The sequence below is a fragment of the Berghia stephanieae genome, chromosome 13, assembly GCF_034508935.2.
Source record: "Berghia stephanieae isolate SIO BIC M18660-M18661 chromosome 13, UCSD_Bste_1.3, whole genome shotgun sequence".
Lineage (NCBI taxonomy): Eukaryota > Metazoa > Mollusca > Gastropoda > Nudibranchia > Aeolidiidae > Berghia > Berghia stephanieae.
Genome location: NC_088372.1, coordinates 39,455,606 through 39,481,794, shown reverse-complemented (window position 1 = coordinate 39,481,794; position 26,189 = coordinate 39,455,606). Strand labels below are relative to the sequence as shown.

Sequence of the window (26,189 nt, the reverse complement as noted above, 5' to 3'; positions counted from 1 at the left end):
TTGGATTAAAATTTGTTTATTTTTAACTTATCTTTTACCGTTTCTAATAAAAGACGTTAAATAAAAGTAATAAAAACAATTCATTTTATACATTAAGAAAACAAAAAGTACACAATCCTCTTTTCAATCATTCAAAACAAACGGATACCAATAAAACAATATGATAAAATGAAATATTGTAAATGACTTGAATTCCCAAAATTCAGCCTTAAAACTGGGTATCTAGTCGGTACATAGCTTAAAACAATATTGAAATTGTAGGTTACACATGGTCCAGTGCTGCCAACCCTTAATGTAAAATGTGTATAATGGAGAGACAAAATATGTCAGGTTCTGAAAATTTTTTTGTTTGTTTGTTGCTTTAGGTCTCTTCCAACACAATTGAGGTTATATGAGAGACCGCTGAAACAAAAAAAACAAGCAATCTAACAAAAATAGTACAAATGTCAATCAAAATCATAACCTAAAGATATCATAAGCTAAATTATAAATAACCAAGAAGAAACAGGCAGAAGATTTACAGAAAAAAAAATATCCCCTGTCAAAAATACAATCACAAACCAAAGAAGCAGGATAGGCTAGTAAAGAGAAGAAGAAACGACATCACTATCGGATCGTACACCCATGCGAACATCATAGGTATATGATTCAAGGGTGATGCTCCCATCCAACCACCCGCTGGGTTCTGAAAAAAAATATGTACAATTCTGAGAAAAACAAACAAACAAAAAACATAAGCTCTAATTCTGATGATAGACAAAAGGACCTACTAGCAATATTATATAATCGATATTAAAATGTATGAATATAATTATTCTTTATAGACGATATAAAATAATATCGACTTCGAGAATCAACGTTAAAATCTAATAGGACTAAGCCAGATATGTAATACTAAACTCCAAACATGAATTTCAAGTTCATATAACACAATCAAAGTGTTTGTTTGTTTTGTTTTTAAGGGTTTTACGGCGCTTGCAACACATTTAGGTTATATCAGCGCCAGTAAAAAGGAAGAAAATAGGATAGTAAAAAGTTATAGAATTACAAATACAGCACCCAATAAAAAGTAAGACATAAGGGAATTGGGAACAAATAGGGGATCAGATGTAGATTCCAAGAGCACACTATCAAAGTACTTAGTTTGAGACCACCTATAAGTCTCATCCGGACACAAGCACAAAATCCAACAAAGAGGAATACACTCAAATGCTTACATTAAACATTAAAACTAACAAATATAATAATACATAACAGAGAGATGATTTACAAGGAAAAAAATATCATCTCCCAAAACAATAACTATGCATTTGACTGTCTCCCTCCCAGCCAGGACTCCGACGAGGGCCAGGAAAAACACCAATTAATCCCATTCCAAGACAAAGACAGAAAGCATGTTGGATAACAGATATAAGGCGATAGAAGACAAAGTATGTACCTCCCTGCCCGCTATGGGAGGTAATCAAAGTGTTTAAATACACTAAAACAGTGTGATGATTTAAAAATTGTTAAATCAATAGAAATTGAACAATGCATAGAATCCTCAACAAAATACGTACAGCATAACATGACAGAAAATGCGTAAAAATATGCATTGTTAAACGTAAGGTTGGCAGCACTGAGTTCATTGATGTGAACTTTTAGAAATGTCGAAATGTCTGCTCAGCTTTACTTTCTTTTATTTATCTTCTTATTTATATTTTTGTTTTAAATTAAATTAGAATGATCTGTCTGATTAAAAAAATAACTATGAAACAGATTCATAAATAAAAACAAACCCTAAACCTAACATTATCATATATGAAAGATCATACACTTTGTGCATCTTTTAATTTATGAACTTATCTATTAACATTAACAACCAAACATGTTTTCTAGTTTTGACTCACTGTCATTATTCCAAACGAACCGAAGGTAAACTTTTTAAACATAGAATAATGGAATAATATAATGAGCTTAAAAAATGAGATGTAGTCATGTTGTGAATGAATAACAGTAAAAGGATGATGGCGATGTGATGATGATGATGATGATGATGATGGTGGTGGGAGTGAGAAATATAAGACTGGTTGCAATGACTGCAAACTCTATGTGTAGCTGGGGCGTGTGACACTGTGTATTTGTGTGTGTCATCCATCTCTAATTCAGCCAGCCTGTTTCAGTCTGTTTTGGCGATTTTATTACTTGGTTCTGTGGTACATGAGAGAAAAAAAAAACAGAAAAAGGAATAAGGTTAAGGGATTTGTTTTGATTTTGTGGAGACGACAGGACAATACAGATGTGAAAATAAAATTTGAAAATAAAGAAATTTATAAAATATTGTTTGTTTGTTTTTGTTTTTAACGGTTTTACTGAACACATTTACGTCATCTTAGTGAAAAGGAAGAAAATGAGTAAAAAATGCAAGGTTTAAAATTAAAAGAACAGGAGAAAAAAGTAAAAGGGGAATTGAAATTGTTCAAATAGAGAAAAGAGCATAATATTAGTGTACTTAATTTGAGATCACACACAAATGCTTACAAATCACGATATTCAAAATAAAACAAACTATAACACAACATAACAGACAGATAATTTACAAGGAAAAAAATATCACATCCCAAAACTATAACTATACATTTGACAGTTACCCTCCAGCCAGACCAAGACCAAACCAAGTGATCTCAATCCAAGACAAAGACAGAAAGCATGTTAGAAAACAAGACATAGGAGTACAAAAGACACCGCGAGTGACCTCCATGTCCACCATGGGAGGACAAAAGACCCCATCCAGGTAAAATATTGAAAAGAACAAAGAACACGATAATCAAAAGCTGAATAAGTGCTACTAAATTGTCTAATATTAATTCACACTATTAACTTAGTTAATGGTGTGGAACAAACCTGCCCCCTTTGGTTTAAAAACAAAAAACAAAACAAAACACAAAGCTTTTATAAAGACTTATTTCAAAAAATAAAATTAAGCTTTACATAGCGCAATATCCACTAAATGTGCTCAAAGCGCTTTACAAGGGTGGCCAACAGCAACATTTAACATGTAGGACGGGACATGATGCCTGTTAGGCGATATTACAATTTTTCGGACAAAGACAACGCTGTTAACGGCCAGGTACTCATTTTACACATGAGTACGGTGAGAGAATGTGAGTAAAGAGCCTTTTCCAAGGACTCAACTATGCGCTGAGCGTGAGGCTCGAACCCAGGACCTTCCGATCCGAAAGAGAGTGTCATACCACTAGACCACATAGCCGCACATGTGCTCAAAGAGATTTAAAACGGATCCCAAACCTACAGCCATCCTTACTGGCCCATGACGTGCTTTCCTATTTACCCAGAAACCCATTGTTAATGTTGATGTTATACAAGACAATGAAAATGAAACAATGTTGGTGTAATCCATCTTGTGATTGTTAGTAGACTTTACCATTTGGACAAGCATAAAAATGACAGTTTTTGTCTGTTGACAAATACACTTTTAAAATTCTGCGTTAGTTCAATTCGAGAGGAATCCAAACCCTTTAAAAAAGAATGACATACTTTGTCAAAGAAAATGACAAGAATCTTATGCCATTTCAATGAGTACCCACCTCAAGTAAACATCAAAAGAAATGGTTATCAGTGGTTTCAAAATTAAAGCAATACAGACTGAACCATCAATAATCAAGAATCTGTAACAAAGTTAACTGAACTTTGAGGTTTAGGCCAAAAATCATGTGTTGTGCTTTCTCAAAGTTTTCTGGACTTGGGTCTTATAAATGATTTCCTATAGCACACCACACCACATTCTAAGACAGGATGTTAATATCCCGAGCAACAAAGCAATCGTTCATTATGTCAATCACAAGAACAAAAAGCAAAGAGGTCAACCAAGAACATCAAGAACAACACAAAAACGTAACCCCAGACGTGTTGGCCAACAGTTAAAATCAAATAAAGATCTTGAAACAATCCGATAATGTGCAAAAGAGCGACGGGAATAGAAATTTCTCATCTCAACAATAATCAAAGCAGCCCAAGCCTAAAAGTCTGTCGACTATTCAGCAAAGTCAAGTAAATCAACAGCACACAATAATAGGAACAAGCACATTCAGTTTCTATGAAAGACTATGGACACAATCAAGCATTCATCCATTCCCCTGATTTGAATACTATCATCTTAAACAACAACAAGAACAGCCTCAGGAAATGATAAAAGAAATGCAAAGTTAATTCAATCTGTAGAATAAGTAAATGGCATTTGAAAAACAAAACAAAACAAAACAACTTACCATCCCTTCTATCCCTGTGGTCTGATCTTCGCTTACCCTGAAAATAACGAGTCAAATCACAATTGTTATCACGTGATAATAACCAGTTTTCAATGTCCTCACTGTCAACAGATAAAACAATATTATTTACTGCATGGGTGAGGATTACAGAAAAACAAACAAGCACAAAAATTGAAACTTATACTGTTGGGATCATTTAAACATCATACTCTTCTTTTAATAACAAAAAATAAATAAATAAATAAATAAATTAGATTAAATAAAACAAGAAATATCTTGTAAAATATTAATTGTCTGAGAGTTAGAGCATTTACAATGCTTGATACAATATATTATATAATATTTACAGTAATTGATACAAATATTAATTTCAAACTACTCAGTTCACATTAACCAGGATTGTTCTACAACAACCCCAAACAAAACCCCCCAGCAAAACAGCAACAAAAACGAGTGCATAGAGCCCAATGTTTTTCCGACTCTAATTAGCATTCTCGTTATTATTATACCAAACAAAGAAGTTGTAGAAAACTATATAAAAAAAATAAGGAGAAAATAGAAAATTGCACACAACATAAAAGTGAAGTTTGTATATATTACCTGGTGTCCTCCTCTGCCTCCTCTTCTTCCACCACGGCCACCGCCTCGACCACCGCCAAAACCACCTGTTTTCTTCCTGGAATTTCTAGCTGAGATTTCCTTGAACATTTTCTTCCAGTATTCCAATTCTTCATCGCCTGTGGTGATACAAACAGGGAAATAAAATACTCAGGTTGAAAAAGTGGAATTGACAATTTAAAATATTAACATTTATAGAAATCTGGCTCGACATATTGCATAGCAGCCAACGTGTCAAAGAGCTAAAACGGGACACCCTACTGTCATGAGCCAAAACAGCAGCATGTTTGGACCATTATATAAATATAATCTAGATTTAGAGCTTTTTCTGTTCCATGTATTCATTTGTTAGTCAAAAACCTCATAATCCTGAGACATGCAAGGGTCATTTCTAAACATCAAACAATCCAACGTTTAAAATAATAATTCCAAAAATATTTGTATTCACATTGTCACATCGGCAGAGTCCCAATTTTATCAGGACAGTTGGCCACTATGAACATGTATTTTGGGATGGGTCAGGAAGTGGGAGAGTGTCTGAATTTCAAGATAAAAATCTGTATCAATCAAACTTTCAGAACTTAAACTCTTAGTCTCCAGCAGTGATATGAACAAAAAATTTTTAAACACTTGAAGAAGTGGTAGAAACAACTTGAAAAAATTGTGGACGGACTAATATATAAGAAACCGTTTGCCCATAAATCAAAACATATTTTATGTACAATCATGACACATAAGACACACACACTCTCAAACTAATTCAAAGGACTGTGACAATTTGAGACAAAAAATTCTAATTCAATTAATAATTTTAAGAATGCCATTGATAAAGATCTTACCAACATTATATTTGATTTTGACGAATAATGTAACATTGGATATTATTGTATTTTGTATATCAATTATGTGAAACTCTCGAATGTACAAGTTGGACATGCCAAATGAATGTAGAGTAAATTATACTACGAATATTGAATATGACACTTATTTATGTGTTAGATATTTAATGTTGACAGCATGTGCCAATTAGTTCTGTGTTGATCGTGATGGTGATTATATGGAAAAATATATAGTATGGTACGATATGTAGCTGAGATTTTAAGCTTTCTCTTCCTGTATTATGTTTGGATGTCTGTTTAAAACAAAAGTTAAAACAGATAACAATTCTTAAGGGGGAAAATTCTGAATTTCAAATGATTAAGAACTGTACGTATCTAAGTTTCAGGTTTTCAAAGCACTTGTAGATACCCAGAGACGCCAACTTAATTTAGCTCACAGGAATTTCAGACACCACCCAGTGGTGGTGATGATGATGTGTGGTGGTTGTTGTAGTAGGAGTGGTGGTGATGTGTGGTGATTGTTTGAGTAGCAGTGGTAGTGATGATGATTTGTGGTGGTTGTTGTAGTAGGAGTGGTAGTGATGTGTGGTGATTGTGTGAGTAGCAGTGGTGGTGATGATGATGTGTGGTGGTTGTTGTAGTAGGAGTGGTAGTGATGTGTGGTGATTGTTTGAGTAGCAGTGGTGGTGATGATACTGTGGTGTTGGTGACTGTTGTAGCCGTGTTAGTGATGATGATGTGGTTGTGGTGGTTGTAATGGTGCAAAGATGATGTGGCGGTTGCAATTTTGGGGGAGGGAGGTACCCTTGGAGCAATATGACCTCACAGGAATTTGACAGGAGTTACCCAGAATTTTTTTTGCTCCAGACCAGATTTTTCCCCTGTGAAACCAGAGTTTTGGAATCGCAGGATAACTGACAACTTGAAATAAAAAGCTTTATAATAGCAGTTTAAATAGTTATATATTATTTAAGAACAAGGTATTCACTCCCATTTCCATGAATTCTTAACAACTATGCATAACGTAGTGTAGTAAAATTTGGTCACGCATCGATTTTAGAGAAAAACCAAAATAACTTATCTTTTCTCACTCTTGCTCTGCTTTTATACTTTAAAAATCTGAATTTTGCCAACCCAAAAAAAAAAACTAAATAAATAAATAAAAATAATATAACAAATCAATCATATCATCTGACCCAGCCCAAGGGAAGACAGGGACCAGGAAAAATATTTGGCTAACTCAAGAGACGCAGAAGACTACTCTCTATATAGATTTTCATAAACAGTTGTGAGTTTACAAACCTTGCACTGCTCTGACTTCCAATTCTTTCCCCTTGATGACAATCTTCCCGTCCCCTTGTGCTTTGGCCTTCTCTAAAGCTGGTTCTGCACTGTTGGGTTCTCGTAGTCTGAGGTAACCCTGCAATATTAAATAATATACAGATGAAAACATTTGCAGAAAAGGCAATAACGAATGGGAGCACATGATAGAATGGCTCATTGAGCCAGGTAAGATTTTCTATTTAAAGTTTAAACAACAAGAAAAACAATATTTTAAAACAAGAATAACGAGTGAACTAAATACCTGACATATCACCAAGCATAACATATTTTTTCTGTGAGTCTCTGCAAGTCAAATTCCCCCAAACCAATGACTACAAGATCTATCCCAAGAGACAGTCTACCTACCAACCAGGATACCCGAGTCAAATCCTCCAATAATGACTGTCATATGTATCCTCAAAAAATTCTCTCCATCACCAGAGTCCCTTAGACAATTGCTACATTTATCCCAAGAAAAATTCTATTTCCAACCAGGTAACTGAACTGCAAGTCAAATTCCACTCAGAGAATGACTACAACATCTATCTTTCAAGAAATTCTATTAACAACCCAGTAGTAATAATAATAATAATAATAATAATAATAATAATAATAATAATAATAATAATAATAATAATAATAATAGATCTTTATTGCCCATAAATATGGCAATTTGTCATTTAGTTACACTTGTTATAATGTTAAATGATAACTATAACATTGAACAGATATTTCACTCCTACTCTCTCTCTCTCTCTCTCCGTGACACGCAAGTCAAAGTCCCTTCAGACAATGACTACAATATCTTCCCCAAGAAAAATTCTATCTACAATCCAGGAACTAACCTCTGTGACACCCGAGTCAAAGTCCACCCAGCCCACCGGTGAGATGTCCCCAAAGAAATTCTTGATCTCCTCCCTTGTGGTCTCCGGGTCCATCCCACTGAGATGCAGCACGGAGTTCTTGGTCATCTGTTGTTTAACTCTCTAAAAGAAGAGTGAATGGGAGGAATGGCATTGATAAAATTTAAAAAAAAAAATTAAACTTCAGAAAATGAAGGTCAAAACTTACAACGTACAAAGGTAATATGAAGGTTTCAATGGATAGTACAAGACAAGTGATTGTTGATATTTTGAACAAAAAAAAAAAAAAAAGAAAAAAAAAAAGAAGATTTTCAGATGTCAAAAGAATTTAAATAAATGGAAATAAGTAACCGACATTTTATCAAGCTCATTTTACACTTTCAGACAAAATTTGAATTGTGTAAGATGCCATTAATTTTGTTGACCAAAGACAATCCAAGAACTATCAATCTTGATCTGGGAGAGAGACTAAAATTCTTTGTGAAAAAGAATAGAATTTGACAACGGGTGATGGGCAAATACAATTTGAAAATGTAAATAGAAGCCTTATATAGGTGAATCATTTCAAATGATTTATTCTCATCATAGCTGGTATGATACAGTAAAAGTCGGATTCAACGAGATATTTGGGAATGGACTGAATTAGTTAAATACGACTTCTTGTTGAATGCGACTGGGATAACTAATGAATCACTATGGAAAAGTATTATTTATCTCCCTTCAGATGCACTGAACTGCACTGCGAATCTTTCAGGTGGTTATCATTTGTTTTTTTCAGGGAGGTTGGTGAGGGGCTGTGTCAAATTAAAAGTTTTCACAAATCAATTAAGTGGAGCATTCACTCCATATGTCATCTTAAGTTTCTCCCAATGGTAGCATGTCTGATAGGTAATCAGAAGGTCTGAGGTTCGAGCCCCAGTCGAGGTCGACTGATGTTTTTGAATGTTTTTTTGTCTTGCTTTGTCACCTTTGATACACACTTGTTCAGTTATTTACCTAACACCGGTGCCTGATCCTTAATTAATTTCTTAGTACTGATGTCAATTATTGGTAGACACAAGAAAAAACATCCAGCCCTTACCTCTTCCACATCCTCCTCAGTCTCCTCCACAGTCTCTGCTGCAGCTTTTCTGAAATTTTCCATGAAAGAAAATAGTCGATATTACACAAGATTGCAAAATTCCATCTTCTAAGCAAAGGAGGAACCAATACAGTGAAGCACACACTCAACATTTAATAATAAGCATATTTATATAGCACCTTTCGTCAAAACCTCAAAGCGCAATTTCTGACAAAATTATTTTTAAAATAGACCTAACGAAGTGAACGTAGATTTATATTGTATTTTGTAGATTTATATTGTATTTTATTCACAAGAGTCCTTTTAAAACTGCCACTGTTGTCGGTTACATTCGTCGCTTGCTTGTCGGGTAACTTCACGGCAAGATTTTGTACTTAGTTTTTCTCCCTATAAGACAATATGAGGAAAAATTTCCATTTCTTAAACTCCTCTTGTTCTCAAATCTCTCTACATTATCCAATACTGCATTTTAACACATAATTATTGGCACTCGAATCGAGTGTGATGATGTATGTAAAGTGCCTTCCTGGGGACACATTACAATGTCAGTCACAAGATCATATCCACTGCCCATCCATACCGAGTCGACTGGTTTCTGGTTATTATAACCACTTACATATTTATTATTTACTTTTCTTAACTTAGATTTCAGTGCTTACGCACAAGCGTCTATTGCACAGAAAAAATCATCTTTGGAATAATTATGGTGTGATGATAGTGATGTGCGGCAAATTTACCCGAAATTATATACTTTTGAAATAATGTATTAACATTTTTAGAAATATTTTTCTGATGATAATATACTCTGATAATGAAAAGAAAATGGATATGGATGACCACAAAGTGAATACCACATTGATTTTCTGACCAGGGCCTTCACATTCAAATGCACAAACTAGGTGAACGTTAGTGTAGGATTGCCGTTAAGAGTAAAAAAGTCAAGGATGTCACAACATCTTGATTACTACATGTCATTTTGATGTGCTATAACTCTTAAAGATTTCTCATTTGTTTCCTTCAAACTGAAGCAATACGTACATTCACATCTTCTCTTTTGAATATGGACTATTCCAACGGAGGGGTGTAAGGATAAATGTTTACCATGCATTATTTTATGGGGGTGGAGAGTCGCGGCGGATTTCCCCATCTGCGAAGTTACCCGATTCTACCCTAAATCACATCAGTCATTCGTGTGGAAATAAAATAATTACCAGCTACTACTTGGACAGGAAGAATCAATCGTTAACAAAGAAATCAATTCTGATTGAGGGTAAAACCGATTATTTGTTCTAAAATCTGTCTGCCAAGCAGTCACTGGGTAGCTGGGAGTATTACAACTAGCAAATAATTGATTTCCAATTCTAACGGAAAATATTCAATTATTTCAAAGGTCTGTCTAACCCTAAAAATCCGGACACCATGACCCTTAACTTATGACAATGACGGGAAAAGCAATATTTGATTTTCTACTGAAACTTACAAAGTTACAATCATTTTGCAAATTAAAATCCCAAGTCAGTTATGATATACTGACCAAACTATTCCTTATAGTTATAGCTGCATTTGGAGAATAGGGTGTCCACCACGTCCATCATGATGGTTCACATCCTGGATTGGGTTTGAGTTTGACAGATGGACTGATACATTTCCTCCCCCCCCCCCTTTTTTTTTGGGGGGGACGGGGGGGGGGACGGGACAAATTGTCATTGTCATCCAATTCGACAAAAAGAAACTTATTTGGCAACTACGAAATGCATATTTGGTTCTTTTCATATTTGCCTTAATGTGAAGACCCTTTCTTTATTTTTGTTTTGTGTTACGATTCATAAAATTTATATATTTAGTCTCAGATTTTTTATTTTCTGATGTTCTAATTCCAATTCCATTCATTGTGCCCAATGCACTTACAAGAGGTTCCCAAGCCAACAGCAACATGACTTTTGTAAGGCACTCTAAGGACCAAGCTGTTATCGACCACTTTAAAATTTCCCTCTATTGAAAAGCAGAATCTTTGATTGATTACAGGATTGCGGAATGTAGATCGATTATGTGGAATGATTCCGCGAGAATCGGAAGAGTGGGAGCCTATGTAGACTCATCTTTTTTTCTTCGTTCGATTCTGTATTATAAAGTCACATCAACCAAACCCATTTGTCCTTACTTTTCCTCTTTGTGCCCGCCTTTCTTGCCTTTCCTTTCTTCAAATTTTTCCGTGTAGTAAACTGTTCTGTGAATACAAGAATAATCAATAAAATGAATGAATAACAATAATGGATAACAACAACAACAATAATAATAATAATAATAACAATAATAAATAAAATACAGTAATAAAAATAGTAATAATAATAAAAATAATAAAGAGAAGAAGAAGAATTATTGCCACTTTCAATTAAAAAAAAAAAAAAAAAAAAAAAAAAACCTGAGCATTTCTTTTGAGCAATAACCACCGAACAGCAGCAAAGCAGCCTTACAGGGGCTACCTGGCCAACAGCTACATCTAAAATGTAGGACGAGCCTTGATGAACAGTTGGACGAAATTAGATTTCTTTAAAACATCCATAACATAATTTTGTTCTCATAGAAAACTTAAAAGGAATTCTGTAATATTTGTGTAATAGAATGACCATTTTATCTAATGTTATTTTATTTTGTACTCTATTACTCTTTACTACTTGTCGCTACCATCACTATTTAATTGTATGCAAGTAATGCAAGACTGTGTGCCTCTGTGGTTGATATCAACATTCCTTTACTCGTGTGTGTTACTATGACCAATAGTACACTGTGTGTTGTGTGTTAAGCCCTTACACAGGTAGTCTCTCGATGTAGTACTATTTTTATCTTCGGCTGGGTGTGACTTCTGGCCTGATACTATATTTTTGTGTGCTTTCTTTCACCACTTCACATCGTTATAACTTCATTTTAACAACTATGATAATTTACACATTTATATCACTAATTCTGGCAAATCATAGCTTTCTAGCCACCTACCTTGAGTCATCAAAATCTACTTTGTTCTTCTGTATACTTAATAATTGCTACTTAAATATTTCATACAGCCATAACGTTAACGTCTTTGATTACTAATTACGAGCTAAACATTTACTCTTTAACTCTGCAATTCACTATGATTGATTTTGTAGCATAACTCTTTAGTTTAGACTTATTCGTTCCTTCATACATGTCCCATGTTATTTGCATTAATTTGTTTAAATCATGAAGATGCACACAACTCGATCGAGTTTACTCACTTCAGTCTACGCATCACTTTGCCTGGACCAGTGACGTAGGTGCTTTCCCTGACGTCCGCGCTAGATCTATTTTTAACTGCTATAGCTAATATTAGATTTTTCTGCCATTGATTCTTTTCATTCATTCATTGATCCATTCATTGCTACACGCCTATAGAATACGATACAAAAGAATGATCTGTTCCATTGTTCCTGAATAAAGACTTCATCATTATACATCCTGGCCTTTGTTGTTTGATCGCCTCCACTACCCTGGAGTGGGTGGGCTAGGACTCGGGTAGACTATGGTGTCTCCGGACTTGACTGTGGTGTGTGCTCTTCGCTCATGAAATCAACTCCCTACTTCTACTTCTGACACATGAAGTCATGCTACTATCACTAACAGTAGTACTAAACTGTCACTTCATTGTCTCGATCTATCTTCCTCACTTGAGCACCACCGCCGCAGTTACAGTCTGGAACTCTTAAGTCGACCCCGGGACCGAATCCATCCACTCCCACGGCCTCTACACTCTGCCAATACCACTACTACCACTCGCCGGCATCAACTACCCGGTTGTCTCCATCAGTATCACACTCGCCGGCATCAACTACCCGGTTGTCTCCATCAGTATCACACTCGCCGGCATCAACTACCCGGTTGTCTCCATCAGTATCACACTCGCCGGCGTCAACTACCCGGTTGTCTCCATCAGTATCACACTCGCCGGCATCAACTACCCGGTTGTCTCTATCAGTATCACACTCGCCGGCATCAACTACCCGGTTGTCTCTATCGCACTCGCCGGCATCAACTACCCGGTTGTCTGACTCTATTACATTTGTATGGAATAAATGACTGTACCAGTGGTTGGAGACTGACAGAGGACACTATGAAATAATCCAAGTCAGCACTATGACCCTGGTTATTTACTATAGGGCTGTGTAGATGAATGTGTCATGACTTGTAAATACACAGTAACACACTGGCCTTTACAAGTCTTTTGACTGAAATCAAGAATTCAGGGAATTCAGGACACATTTTTCATCTACAGCCCGTTAACATTTCTTAAAGTATAATACAAGTAATAACTTTTAAAAAAGAAAGTAGAAAACCAACATTTGTTTAAACGGTTTAAAAAAATTAATCAATTAATTAATAAAAAAAAAATATTAAAAAAAAGATTTAGCATTTGTGCAAACTTTCCATTGAACTTTGTCGTATAACAGCATGATGTTGATGAATAATAGATTAAAGGGTGTGACTTTACACACAATACTAAATAGACATATGCAAATTTTTAAAAAAATTTAAGTGAGAATTGTGCTATAATGAGCCAACAATAATAGAATCGACACACATTGACTGTACCAGTGGTTGGAGACTGACAGAGGACACTATGAAATAATCCAAGTCAGCACTATGACCCTGGTTATTTACTATAGGGCTGTGTAGATGAATGTGTCAAGACTTGTAAATACACAGTAACACACTGGCCTTTACAAGACTTTTGACTGAAATCAAGAATTCAGGACACACCGGACATCAACTGCCCATTACAATTTCTTAAAACATCATACAATACAATGAATAACTCTTAAAGACGAAAGTAGAAAAACAAAAGTAAAAGTAAAAGAAAAATATAAAGATGCCCGCAAACTCAACAGCCAGGAAAAAAAAAAATTTTAATTGTGGCAATCTGAACTGAAAGCTTCTGCTGCTCTTCTTTATGTTTTTCTCGTTTCAAATGCATTCACAAGATTATAAAAAATAGTATTGACGATGACCATTAAATTAGCACAATTCTTATACAAAAAAAAAAAAAAAAGCAATTCAGTCCCAATGAGCCATCAGTAATAACAATCTACACACATAGGACTGTACCAGTGGTTGGAGACTAATCTACACACATAGGACTGTACCAGTGGTTGGAGACTAATCTACACACATAGGACTGTACCAGTGGTTGGAGACTAATCTACACACATAGGACTGTACCAGTGGTTGGAGACTAATCTACACACATAGGACTGTATCAGTGTTTATAGACTAATCTACACATATAGGACTGTACCAGTGGTTGGAGACTGACAGAGGACACAATGTAACAATCTACACACATAGAACTGTACCAGTGGTTGGAGACTGACAGAGGACACAATATAACAATCTACACACATAAGACTGTACCAGTGGTTGGAGACTAATCTACACACATAGGACTGTACCAGTGGTTGGAGACTAATCTACACACATAGGACTGTACCAGTGGTTGGAGACTAATCTACACACATAGGACTGTATCAGTGTTTATAGACTAATCTACACATATAGGACTGTACCAGTGGTTGGAGACTGACAGAGGACACAATGTAACAATCTACACACATAGAACTGTACCAGTGGTTGGAGACTGACAGAGGACACAATATAACAATCTACACACATAAGACTGTACCAGTGGTTGGAGACTGACAGAGGACACAATATAACAATCTACACACATAAGACTGTACCAGTGGTTGGAGACTAATCTACACACACAGGACTGTACCAGTGGTTGGAGACTGACAGAGGACACAATATAACAATCTACACACATAAGACTGTTCCAGTGGTTGGAGACTAATCTACACACACAGGACTGTACCAGTGGTTGGAGACTGACAGAGGACACAATATAACAATCTACACACATAGGACTGTACCAGTGGTTGGAGACTGACAGAGGACACAATATAACAATCTACACACATAGGACTGTACCAGTGGTTGGAGACTGACAGAGGACACAATGTAACAATCTACACACATAAGACTGTACCAGTGGTTGGAGACTGACAGAGGACACAATGTAACAATCTACACACATAGGACTGTACCAGTGGTTGGAGACTGACAGAGGACACAATGTAACAATCTACACACATTGACTGTACCAGTGGATGGAGACTGACAGAGGACACAATGTAACAATCTACACACATAAGACTGTACCAGTGGTTGGAGAATGACAGAGGACACAATGTAACAATCTACACACATAGGACTGTACCAGTGGTTGGAGACTGACAGAGGACACAATGTAACAATCTACACACATTGACTGTACCAGTGGATGGAGACTGACAGAGGACACAATGTAACAATCTACACACATAAGACTGTTCCAGTGGTTGGAGACTGACAGAGGACACATAAGACTGTTCCAGTGGTTGGAGACTGACAGAGGACACAATGTAACAATCTAAACACATTGACTGTACCAGTGGTTGGAGACTGACAGAGGACACAATGTAACAATCTACACACATAAGACTGTTCCAGTGGTTGGAGATTGACAGAGGACACAATGTAACAATCTACACACATAAGACTGTACCAGTGGTTGGAGACTGACAGAGGACACAATGTAACAATCTACACACATAAGACTGTTCCAGTGGTTGGAGACTAATCTACACACACAGGACTGTACCAGTGGTTGGAGACTGACAGAGGACACAATGTAACAATCTACACACATTGACTGTACCAGTGGATGGAGACTGACAGAGGACACAATGTAACAATCTACACACATTGACTGTACCAGTGGTTGGAGACTGACAGAGGACACTATGAAATAATCCAAGTCAGCACTATGACCCTGGTTATTTACTATAGGGCTGTGTAGATGAATGTGTCAAGACCAGTAAATACACAGTAACACACTAGCCTTTACAAGTCTTTTGACTGAAATCGAGACTACAGGACACGTTGGATATCTACAGCCTGTCAACATTTCTTAATGCATAATACAATGAATAACTCTTGATAATGTTGTTTTTATGTTTTTAAGGGTTTTACGGCGCTTGCAACACATTAAGGTCATATAAGCGCCAGTAAAAAGGAAGAAAATGGGATAGTTAAAAGTTCTAGAATTACAATTAAAGCACAAAAGAAAAGGTAAGACAAAAGGGGAACTGGTTCAAATAGGGAACATGTAGATTCCAAGATCACACCGTTAAAGTACTTAGTTTGAGATCACCTAAAAGTCTCATCCAGACACAAGCACAGGTCCCAACTAAGAGGAATACACTCAAATGTTTACCAATCATATAATATAATATGTAAACTAAACATAATACAATGCATAACAGAGAGATGATTTACAAGGAAAAAAATATCATCTCCAAAACTATAACTATACATTCGACTGTTTCCCTCCCAGTCAAGGATCAGGACAAAACTAAGTAATCTCATTCCAAGACAATGACAGGAAACAGTTGGAAAACGGGTATGGGGGGATAGAAGACACAGCATGTACCTCCCTGCCCACTATGGGAGTAACTCTTGATAACAAAAGTCGAAAAAAAAAAAAAAATAAAAAATAAAAAAAATGTCCACAAACCACAAAGTGAAAAAAAAAAAGGAGTTCTTTAAAAATTGTGGACAAACTGAAAGCGATAATAATACATGAGCTACCGCTAAAACTTTTCTTAAAAATATATTCCTAGGGCTTGTAAAAAATATAATTGACAATAACCCTGTAGCGCAATTCTTAATATAAGGATACATAAAAAAAGGGGAGTGTGGGGTCAATTAAGCCCCAATAAGCTAACTAATAGAAATCTACACACATTGACTGTACCAGTGGTTGGAGACTGACAGAGGACACTATGAAATAATCCAAGTCAGCACTATGACCCTGGTTATTTACTATAGGGCTGTGTAGATGAATGTGTCATGACTTGTAAATACACAGTAACACACTGGCCTTTACAAGTCTTTTGACTGAAATCCCGACTTCAGGACACACTGGACATCTACAGCCTGTATAGTATTTGTGAGAACTTTCCATTGAATGCTGTGGCACGGTGAAATATATCATAGGATAAAACATAGCATTAATGGATACTATGGTAGAAACAGTGTAGCCATTTTAAGAATAAGAAAAAAAAACCAAAAATAAAGGTGAGAAATTACTATATCACAACATTTATTTATTGCCGTAGCCAACCAATTAAAATTTACCAGAATTTGAAGCAAACATTTTACACTCACTTGAACTTTTTCACCAATTCTGCATCGTTGAACTTTGTTCCCTCTTCATTGATAAATTTCTCTGCCTCTTCTAGCTTTGCGTAGGTGACAAATACAGATCCCTTGAAGGTCTTCTTACGAAAATCTCGGCGCATGAAAATATTCTCGACAGCACCGTAATTCTCAAAAAATGCCATCAAGGCATCCAACTGCATGTCTTCTGGGAAAGTTTTCTATTAGAATACAGTGAAAAAAAACAAAACAATGACAGTGAATATAGCCTTCATACACAATTTTAAATAAAAAATTTTAAAAAGCAGATCAAATTATTATTTTTTCAATGATTAAAAAAAAAGAAAAAAAAAGTGGTAGAACAGGGTAGAACAGAAATATAATAAACGACAAATCAAACCAACACTTACAGCATATACAGATCGTGCATTGACTTCATCTCTCTGTTCTTTAGAGTCTCCAGGGAGAGGTCTTTCTGGGTTGCGTCTTATTTTCTCGTTGTCTTCACTCACCTGTCGATAAAATTAAAATATACAGTGAATAAAATTCCCTTAATTCCTCCTGCAGTAAATTCCATCCTTTTCCAAAATTAACCCCAGTATCAGGCACAACGCAGTACCACAAACTTAAGTGAAATGGTAACATTTTCTTGCTGGCGAGAAAAATAAAAATAAAAATTTAATGAGAAGAGAAGTGTCCAAAGACAATATAGATAATTAAATCATTTGTAAAGACGAGAATCGAATCTGGAACCCAACATGTAAAGCACCCCCTATGTCTAAAATATGTAGAGATTTTTATCTGAATGACAAAGTAATGTTTGTTTTTAAGTTTTTAAGGGTTTTACGGCGCTTGTAACACATATAGGTTATATCAGCGCCAGTAAAAAGGAAGAAAATGGGATAGTAAAAAGTTCTAGAATTACAATTAAAGCACCCAAGAAAAAGTAAGACATAGGTGAACTGGGAACAAATAGGGATCAGATGTAGATCCAAGAGCATACCACCAATGTACTTAGTTTGAGATCACCCTATAAGTCTCATCCGCACACAAGCACAAAATCCAACAAAGAGGAACACACTCAAATGCTTACATTATACATTCAAAATAACAAATATAATAATACATAACAGAGAGATGATTTACAAGGAATAAAATATCATCTCCCAAAACAAAAACGACGCATTTTAACTGTTTCCCTCCCAGCTAGGACTCCGACCAAGGCCAGGATAAAACCAAGTAATCTCATTCCAAGACAAAGACAGAAAGCATGTTGGAAAGCAGATATAAGAGGATAGAAGACACAGTATGTACCTCCCTGCCCACTATGGGAGGTCAGGAACCCCACCCAGAAAGTAATGTTTAAAAGTAAGTTTTAATTGTAATTTTCAAAACATGGCATTCATCTCAATGAAATTGCATCTTCCATTTTCTTTCCCACATTGTATCGAAGAAAATTTGAAAAGAATTGTTAAAAGCTATACAATAAGCTACAGTACGGTGTAAGTTGGAACCGAATATGCACAGGGGAAAAGTCTATAATAGACAGGCATTCGCCTTAGATGGTCTTCACACTTCTTCGTAAAGTTGTGTAACCCTTGTCAAACCACTTGTTAGATGACGCGCCAGCTAACAATAGTTTTTTAAAAAATATTTGTCAATAATGTACCCATGTTTCATTCAGTTTCAAGAGAACCTTTCTTCATTTGGTTTTGAGATTTACAAGTTCATTTACAGGCTATGATCACTACCCTCATTGATACTTTTATGAAATTTTTGAAAACTGGTAAAAAAAAAAAAGTGAAAAATTATGAAAAATCACAAAATATTCATTTTCAAGGCTCAATAGCTCTTCTGCCCCGTTTCCTAGGGCCTTAAAAAATTAGGCTAAAAGTATGAGCACATGACTTTTGTAAAGGTGATCCCTTTAGTTCTTAAATACACACTTTTCTCACAGCAACATCTCAGAATATTTTGAATTGTGAAAGTTCAAAAGGCCATAGGTGTTTTAACTTTTAATATTTCAAAAATGTATTTCCATCCCGTGCATCTATTAACACAAAGTTCTTGATAAAAAGTCTTAAATAACTATCTAAACCGATCTCAATTTTGGTGTAGAATACCTAGTTAGATGTCCAATGCCTGCATCCATAGTTAAGGGAACAATGGAGAACTGTCACAAGCAGACCAAGACAGCAAACTTTCGTCATTGCAAATAAACTATGATTTTGCTTCAGATTTGCCATCAAATAACAAACAAGTGAGAAAGCATATTGTCGCCCGAGTTCTGATATCTAATTTGCAGATAACACATCTTTTCAGCTTTTTTTCCATGACCTTGTTTGTATTAATTTTTTGATGGGGCAGGGGAGGGGTGGGGGCAGGGAGAGAAGGGGTAGGTTTATTCCTGCTGTTCGCACATAGTGCAATGATCATACAATAAGTAGCTACAAAAAGAAAAGTCTACTCAAGACCATGAGAACTGAATAATGACTTACTTCAACTAAACCTTTGTCCGATTTCCTGAGAGCGTCACAAATGACAGTTGCGTTGTCCGAGAGTGCCTTCAACCTATTAAATTTCAGCATAGTCTCCAGACTAACCCCTGAAGTTATGAAAGTTAAGGACTGACTAGACCACCTTTTTACTACAATATTCAACGTATGTTAACTCCTAAATTAAAATGTCAACGTAAGATTCATGGACATTAGTAAATTTTAACTACAAATGACCAAAAAAAAAAAAAAATAAATAAATAAATACACAAAGAAATAATATAGACAAGACACATGTCCTTGGAATGTTGTATTTCCGACATTTTATCTCAATCATTTACAGAACTTTTGCTATAAAAGGTAAACATTTTTTTTAAATTCACTCTCTCCAGAGTAAATGACCAGAGAGTTATTGAGGACATAAATGTAGTAGCTTCTGATAATAATAATTTTTAAAAAACCCTGACGTCTGACTATTTTGATTCTTAATTAAAATCATTAGATGGTCCTTATAGTTCAGTTATAGTCAGGTGGTAGAGCACTCACTTCACATGCAAGGGAACAGAGATTGATCCTGGATGAAGTCCAAGATCTTTTCCAACTTTCCTGTTCACCCAGCAGTGATTGAGTAGCTGGATCTATTAGATCTGTCAGATAGTACTTTGCGTCCACACAATAGAAACCGGGATAAACTCTGACTACATGGACCTTATGGCTCTGAAGGACTACTTTAAAATTATCAGCATCCATCTCACTCATGGAAAATCTAGAGAATTAGGTCTACTGTAAGTCACAAAGAATCTATTACATCAACTTCACAAACAGTGGATCTGTCATATTGATTAAAGATAAGGATACAGCCATCGTCTTCTTGAACCTTCTCTTTAAGAAATTTGTCTTTCATCAAGTTGATGTCTCCAAAGTAGTACTGGAATATGCATTAAGAAAAGAAACACATTTGGTCACAGCGTTGGGATCTTGAGATGAAAGAATCAATTCATAAAATCAACAACTTATATTAGCATATATATATATACCTAAGCAAAGTGAGGGAACTGAATGACTCAGCAAATCTGAGTAAAACCATCAGACAGACCTGCCAACCTTCCCAGGATGAAAAATGTATTCCATGATCCTAAAAAGTGTATTTTTTAGCAAAAAAGTGTATTTTGTTCGCACATGTGGAAAAAAAGTGCGCACTATACAAAAATTTATATAAAAGCTAACATCAATCCCAAATCAAATAAACTCCGATCTTCATAATTCAAGCAATCTCTAGTGATTACAAAATTATCGATTTATCGAGAAACTAAAACTTAATGGCCATTTGAAATTAGCATAAGGCTCAGAAATTGCAATATCAAAAGAAATTGCTTTCGAAACACTCAAAAAAATGACCGACAGACCCTTAACATGTTGGTAGTATTGATGCTAGTGTTGGTGGAAAGTGTTGGTTGTTGTAGCGATGGTGCTCTAGTGGTGGTGGTGGTGATGATGATGAAGCTGTGGTGGCGGTGGTGGTAGAAGTGATGTGGTGGTGGTTGTTGCAGTGACAATGCTGTGATGGCAGTTGTAGAAGTGATGATGTCATGATGTTGATGGTAAGAGATGCTGATGAAGTTGTGATGGTGATATCTGCTAGCCCAGTACATCAGTTATGAGAAAGTTGTGATGGTGATATCTGCTAGCCCAGTACATCAGTTATGAGAAAGTTTTGAGATAAAATATCTGGGAGAGTGGTCTTCAATTCAATAGATGATAATTTGCAACAGTAGCAAGATATTTTCCATATATGTTATCTAATGATCCATATCTCTCTCTCTCTTTTTTTTTTTTTTTTTTTTTTTTGAGCATTCACTACTACTACTATTATTACTTCTATATACTACTAATACTATTACTTTGGTCAAATGATGGGAAATTCGCAAAGTATATAATATGCAGAGACGAGTTAAACACCTCTAAAATGGTTCTAAAAAATTCATTTTGAACCAAATACCATTCTTAAAGCTGCCCACTTTGTAATTCAAGACTCGTACAAAATAATAAAGAAAAGAAAAAGATCATTATAAATTCTATAAATCAAAATAGAGTAATTTAGTTATTATAAAGGGAAATAACCCATTTATGTTTAAGTTAATTAGCAATAGAGTTTTTAATTGAAGGCTTCATAGTCAAAGATGTTGGTTCAATTAAATTTACTATTTAATAAGTGGCAAAAGTTTAAATGTGGTCTGAGACTATTTAAAGTATAAAACAAGCTTATATGCATAATTCTAAGCAAATTCTCAAAAATGTACTAGAAAAATATTGGTGAAACCGGCATCATATAAGCAACTGAAATGATAACTATAGTATTAAATGTGATGCATCATTCATTCAGAAACATGGTCAACAGTTGGTGTACGACACGTGTGTATCATCAATGCATCAAATGTATCATCAAGATCATTCACATAACACATCTTTAAAAAAATCGTATTAAAGTATTCAGGGTCCAAAAATCATACTAAAATACGATTAATCGTACTGGTTGGCAGGTCTGCCATCAGAGCTCACTTAAAAGAAAAAAAAAAAATTAAAAAGAAGATTTTGGTTCCTTAAAATAACAAAACCTTGAAACAACATGCTTCCAATATATAAAATTTGAATATACACTTTACTTTTAAATTTCTCATGCCTCAGAGACAAGCAGTACGAGAAGACATTTAAAAACAATCAAAACTGCTTTAAACAAAACAAAAAAAAAAACAACTCAAAACAAAGCACACACCAAATTTTACAAACCTCAATTTGTTTTATAATTTTATCCTGCAGCACACTGTCTACCTCGGTCTGTGCATCACCGGCCTCACTGCCGTTTTTCGCAACTTCTTCTGTCATTGTAAAGGACAATTCTAAAACTGGATAGGATAGAAAAAAAATTATTTCTATGTGCATTACGAAACTTTCCATATTTTGGAATGTGGATGGATGTTTAATAGAGCAGAGTTTCAAAAAAGTGTCTGTGTATAATCATCCATCATTAGTGCAAACAGGCCCAAGTAAGATTGAAATTCACCTTTGAACGGTTAAGTTGTTTTGCTTTGTTTTTTTTTTTTCAGGATTTTTATTTTCAAACACAGCTACGCTGTTTCTTTTTTTTCCCTTCTGACTGGCAAGCTATCGCTGTACTTACCCGCATGGCTTGCACACACAAAACGATACATCTAGGTCACAAATCAAGACATCTCGTTTTCGTCTGTGCCAAGATAGCAAAACAAACCAAGCGTCTTGGAGCCGAAAGACCTTTCCATAAAAGACTTGGTATTTGCAAGACCCCCAGAAACCAATTACCAATACAGCTCTTGTGCACGGTAACTTATGACCTTGATTACTTTCATTCCCACCCCCACAATCCAAATTATTGTGAGTTATAGTAGGCACTTTTATAAAATTTTCAAACTCAAAATATCTTAATTTTACCCAGTCGAGGGGATGGGACTTGAAAAAAAAACATAAAATTTGATACCTTATTTGTTTCTCTACAACTAACGGTTATTTATATTTTTGTTTAAATTTATAGTCAATTTCACAGAGAGAATCTGTGATCTCACTGCTGCCTCAAAACCAGCATCTCACGACAGCGGGGACCATCCATTGCTTGTGTCGCAATGGTAAACCCATTAACGTATACATAAACCCTGAGGCTAGATGCCCTGTTACTGTGTACGTAGGCACTCCCTAAAAAAAAAAAGGAGAGAGAGAGAGAGTGACACACACTTTCACTCGCACAAACAGTCTTGTATCTCTACGAACTAATCTTGCGCACCAATCTTTACTGTACTTATGCACCAAATTGCATATTTAGTGACACTTCATCCGTAATCTCTTTCTAAATAAACTTTTTTTAAAGACCTGTCTTTTGGTGGCGACGACATGGGATGATGACTTGACCCTGATGATGAATGAATCATGAAAAATTTACGAAATAATTTCAAACATAACTTTTGAAAGTCATCAAGGGTTGTCTAGTACCAAATAGTTTTTTTAAAGAAAACAAATGCATCTTCAAATCTAAACTGCTTTTGACGGTAGGCGTTCAGTTTTTTTTTTCTTTTTCTGTCTAAACGAATGATCTGAACCTTTCAAGGAGCTAAATAATAAATATGGGTTCCACCGGTGCACCTCTCTAGACATTCCTTGGGTCCAAAGACATACTAAGACTAAACTCATCAGTCATGAGAGTGAACAAATCAACTTTGAACAAACCGAACCCCTTTCACTCAACAACCTTGGTCCAGTTTTGTCTGTAATTTTTATTAACAATCTTCCAGACTTTGTGGACTCTCTGTGCCAAATGTATGCAGATGACAATAGTGTAGACAAAGGAGAGTTCATAGTGATCTTGACAGCTTGGTACAGTGGGCTGATACATGGCAGCTTAGGTTTAATGCAGACAAGTCTTGCACTTGGGAAATAGAAAACTGCACCATCAGTTCATAATGAGAAAACATGACTCTGGCGAGACTGTCATACATACAGGCAGGAAAAAGAATTAGGTGTGTTAATTGATCAGGAACTGAAGTTCTCTAAACATATAGAAACCCAAGTATATAAAGTAAACAGGATCATTGGCCTCATTAGGAGGTCGTTCACTCATCTTGATAGAGATAACATGAGACAATTGTTCACTGCACTTGTACGTCCCCACTTGGAATTTGGCAATGTAGCATGGCATAAGCACCATGCCATGACTGCAGAAAGACAAAGACCTCATAGAAAGTGTTCTAAGATGCGCAACTAGGGTTATTCCTGGATTCAAAGATCTAGAATACACAGAAAGACTGAAAACACCTGTCTGGGGATAATGACAGCCGTACTGATCAATGTCAATAGACTATAGGTCTAGACTTTAGAACTAAAATTATAAAAAAAGACAGACCGTCCTTGCCTTAATAACTTTACTAACGGGAAAGAGTGAAAATGGACAGGCTTCGTATGAGAACAAAACAGACATTTGTTTTCCACGTTTAATTGTGCAATGTTGTGCTGACGAAGGGTTTGTACCCGAAACGTCCATTGTCTGTTTTGTTCCCATACGAAGCCTTTCCATTTTCACTCTTACTCTTTCGTTAGTTTTTAAATTTTACGATCACCGGCTTCAAGCAGCCCTTACCGTTTTCTACTTTTCCTTAATAACTTTGTAACTGCTAAAAACTAAGAAAACACCTGTCTGGGGATAATGACAGCCGTACTGATCAATGTCAATAGACTATAGGTCTATTTTTAATTCAGAAAAGTGAGTGGAGCAGGCACTTATGTTGGTAACAACAAGATATGAAGTGAGTAGAAAAGTGCCAGAAGACAATAGAGAATAAAAATTTTTTTCGCGGCGGTGGTGGGGTTTGAACCTGCGACCTATTTGGTACGACAACTCCGCCTGGCAGGTGAGAGCGTGGCTCTACCGTGTGAGCTATCCACGAACACAAAAATATTCGTTTCAAACCCAAAGTCATTTCTAGATCCCCCTCTCACCCACTTCTTGAGATCGCCGATTCGTTCACTACCATCGCGAAGTAATTTTGACCAGCAGTTAAGCTTAATAGCCAATATTCTCATCACAAACATATAACATAGAAACGATTGAGACATTGAGTATGCTCCGGTGTATGGGGTGATTTTTAATTCAGAAAAGTGAGTGGAGCAGGCACTTATGTTGGTAACAACAAGATATGAAGTGAGTAGAAAAGTGCCAGAAGACAATAGAGAATAAAAATTTTTTTTCGCGGCGGTGGTGGGGTTTGAACCTGCGACCTATTTGGTACAACTCCGCCTGGCAGGTGAGAGCGTGGCTCTACCGTGTGAGCTATCCACGAACACAAAAATATTCGTTTCAAACCCAAAGTCATTTCCTTAGAACTAAAATTATAAAAGTTAAAGACAGAGTCAGAGCGTCCTTATTAATTAATGACTTTACTAACTAAAGAGTGAAAATGGAAAGGCTTCGTATGGGAACAAAACAGACATTTGTTTTCCACGTTTAATTGTGCAATGTTGTGCTGACGAAGGGTTTGTACCCGAAACGTCCATTGTCTGTTTTGTTCCCATACGAAGCCTTTCCATTTTCACTCTTACTCTTACTCTTTCGTAGTTATTAAATTTTACGATCACCGGCTTCAGGCAGCCCTTACCGTTTTCTACTTTTCCTTAATAACTTTGTAACTGCTAAAAACTGAGAGCTCTAAAAGTAATCTGAGGGCTATAAATAAACTCAAAATGTTGCAACTTTTGAGTAATACCTGACTGAAAACGTAACACGAACAACACAGAGATTTCCTAACGATTGCAGCAATCAGCACATTGCACGGCACGCTGTAAAGAAAGACCAATTTGTTTTTTGTTCCGTTCCGGATGTAGTTTTTAAACTAAGGTGGTTGAATGCATAAAAA

General features: G+C 35.7%; 1 protein-coding gene across 3 annotated transcripts; it reads right to left on the bottom strand.

The window, feature by feature from the left end:
* On the bottom strand, window positions 1-26,155 carry LOC144958899 (lupus La protein-like). Of its 3 annotated transcripts, none has more exons than XM_078891177.1 (13): window positions 26,040-26,155; window positions 22,546-22,661; window positions 20,617-20,686; window positions 19,762-19,868; window positions 17,674-17,775; window positions 17,273-17,484; window positions 11,154-11,219; window positions 8,993-9,041; window positions 7,894-8,034; window positions 7,028-7,145; window positions 4,869-5,005; window positions 4,269-4,305; window positions 1-2,190 (listed from the first exon to the last, which is right to left on the bottom strand). In XM_078891177.1, exons 2-13 carry the CDS (start codon window positions 22,639-22,641, stop codon window positions 2,159-2,161), a joined length of 1,167 nt encoding a protein of 388 aa, XP_078747303.1. In that variant the 5' UTR covers window positions 22,642-22,661; window positions 26,040-26,155; the 3' UTR covers window positions 1-2,158. The 3 variants fall into 3 exon arrangements, with proteins under 3 accessions (XP_078747303.1, XP_078747305.1, XP_078747306.1); XM_078891179.1 differs by having other exon boundaries at window positions 25,932-26,144; XM_078891180.1 differs by lacking the exon at window positions 26,040-26,155 and adding an exon at window positions 24,917-24,963.
* Between the last annotated feature and the right edge of the window lie 34 nt (window positions 26,156-26,189).